This window comes from Octopus sinensis, linkage group LG8 (assembly GCF_006345805.1).
Source record: "Octopus sinensis linkage group LG8, ASM634580v1, whole genome shotgun sequence".
Lineage (NCBI taxonomy): Eukaryota > Metazoa > Mollusca > Cephalopoda > Octopoda > Octopodidae > Octopus > Octopus sinensis.
Window position 1 is genome coordinate 61,517,842 of NC_043004.1, and position 2,500 is coordinate 61,520,341.

General features: G+C 32.3%; 1 protein-coding gene across 2 annotated transcripts in view; it reads left to right on the forward strand.

Moving 5' to 3' along the window:
- LOC115215057 (endothelin-converting enzyme homolog) overlaps positions 1 to 2,500 on the forward strand; it is a 157,424-nt gene that overhangs the window by 90,379 nt on the left and 64,545 nt on the right. For both annotated transcript variants that reach the window (XM_029784197.2, XM_036505420.1), the window contains exon 7: positions 781 to 832. In XM_029784197.2, coding sequence (XP_029640057.1) covers positions 781 to 832 — 52 coding nt within the window. The remainder of the gene's footprint in view (positions 1 to 780; positions 833 to 2,500) is intronic.

Consider the following 2,500-nt stretch of genomic DNA (forward strand, 5'->3'; position numbering starts at 1 on the left):
TACAGACGTAAACAAGCGATGGTAGGGAGATAAATACAAACACACAAATACATACCTACGTACATGCATACATCCATAACACACACACACACACACACACACACACACACACACGACAGGCTTCTTCCATTTTCTGCCTACGAAATCTACTCAAAATCTATGGTCAACCCGAGGCTGTAGTGGAAAGCAGATTCCTAAGATGCCACGTAGTGGGACTGAACCCAGAACCATGTAGTTTCGAAGCAAGCTTCTTACCACACAGCTACTCCTGCCCTTATATATATATTTATATATATATATATATATATATATATATATATGCATATACTACTAATATACTTATTAATCTAATACCTCTTTCTGTTTTTTTCTTCTTTCAACTGGCAATCCCTTCGATTAATATAACCAGCTTCTTTACATTCTTTTTTTTTTTTTCATTTCCCAAAATCCTACATGTGGCTTAGTAGAAAAGCATGAAAGATTATAAAATGCTGAAATGAAACACCATTGGATTGGGTGTATATTTAACTAAAGTCAGAGGAAGTTTGAGTTGATATTATAGCATGTTAAATAGATGTACACTGATTGCTGTAAAATTGTTTGCTTATCTTCCCAGTTATGTACATCCTCAGTTATTTATCACACATTCGCTTCTGCTTTGCAATTTGGCTGCAGCGGATATGTATCACAATTTGTTTAAAAATAATTGCAATAATGTTTGATTTATCCGTCAATAAAATGATTCTCATCATACGCTTGTTTTTCATATATATTTTATAGCTATACCAGCAGGAATACTAAGAAATCCTTTTTTCAACATACGTTCCCCTATGTGAGTAGAAGCATAAGATTTATTAAAACTTCTAATGTAAACAGCAACCAACTATTTTGTAGACACGCAGAAAAAAATATTAACGGCAGTAGGTGGCAGAAGTATTAACACCATTTAAGCATGTTTATTTGCCTTGTAGCTACTCTGTCTAATCCAAACTTACACACAAGGACAGAAATGTGAATAAACAGGAAGTTCTTATGCAGCAGAAAGGAAAAATAGGTTCTCTATCTATGCAGAAAAAAGTAAATAAAATAAATAAACCAATGATAATTAACTGTACTATGAGTGTGCACTGAAACAACAGCAACAACAACAAACAAGTACTACTACTACTACTACTACTACTACTACTACTACTACTACTACTACTACTACTACTACTACTACTATTACTAAAACGACGACTACTACTAAAACTGTTAAAAAATCAATAATACTATAATAATAATTTCTAGTGTAGGCACAGAACAGTATTTTTTGTTGGGAAGGGCTAGTCGGGAATCTGGGGTCAATATCTTAATAACAATATATTATATCGACCTCGTATAATATCACATAATTGGATATAACATTCATGACATAACAACATACATGTAATTTATTCGCTATAAAAGTAATATTGAATATGCTACCGCGCCAGTTTAAAATGCTCTGATCCCGGTATATATATATATATATATATATATATATATATATATATATATATATATATATATTTCAGTTAGATGTGTGTTGATTCTAGTTGGAAACGGATCTTCTGTGGTTGCTTCGGAGCTATTTTTAGCACTAGAGTTATCCACATAGTGGATAACTCTCTAATAATTTATGTATAAATTTGTATTTCCTCCGTAGTTTTTTGTGCTAAGCCACTTGGTGTTAAATTGACGGTATTATTAAATTAATATCGATTTTTCACCCTCATTTATAATTTTATAAATTTAACTACGCGGCAGTCAATATTTTATTTGATGCGGCATACGTTTCCAATGGAGTCTAGGCATGCTTTTGGCGCGGAATTTGAGACATAACTAAAAATGTAATTGGTTGGACCGCTCGTGTTTTTGACGCCCGAATCGATCTAATTAATTGCATTTCTGACAAACTCTACCGAAGATTTATAGATGCAAGTGTAAGTAAAACTACATATTGCATTAGTAATGAAACAATTGTATAGAGTCAATCTATTTTATTCGTTGTATTTCACTTTCCTTCAGTTAGATGTGTGTTGATTCTAGTTGGAAACGGATCTTCTGTGGTTGCTTCGGAGCTATTTTTAGCACTAGAGTTATCCACATAGTGGATAACTCTCTAATAATTTATGTATAAATTTGTATTTCCTCCGTAGTTTTTTGTGCTAAGCCACTTGGTGTTAAATTGACGGTATTATTAAATTAATATCGATTTTTCACCCTCATTTATAATTATATATATATATATATATAAACAAAACCGGGTACAAAATTTCTCATGAAGACTCAAAACTTTTCATATACACTTCGGATACATGGTAAAGGAAAGACAGAAGATGGAATATACGAGAATTTATTATTAATGACGACAATTGTTTTGATATATCTAGCATCGGTCCCTCACTGGTGGGACACTTTACTGGTTCAGGTGCATCTTGTGGTGCTCCTGAACATATATACAAAAATACATATATAC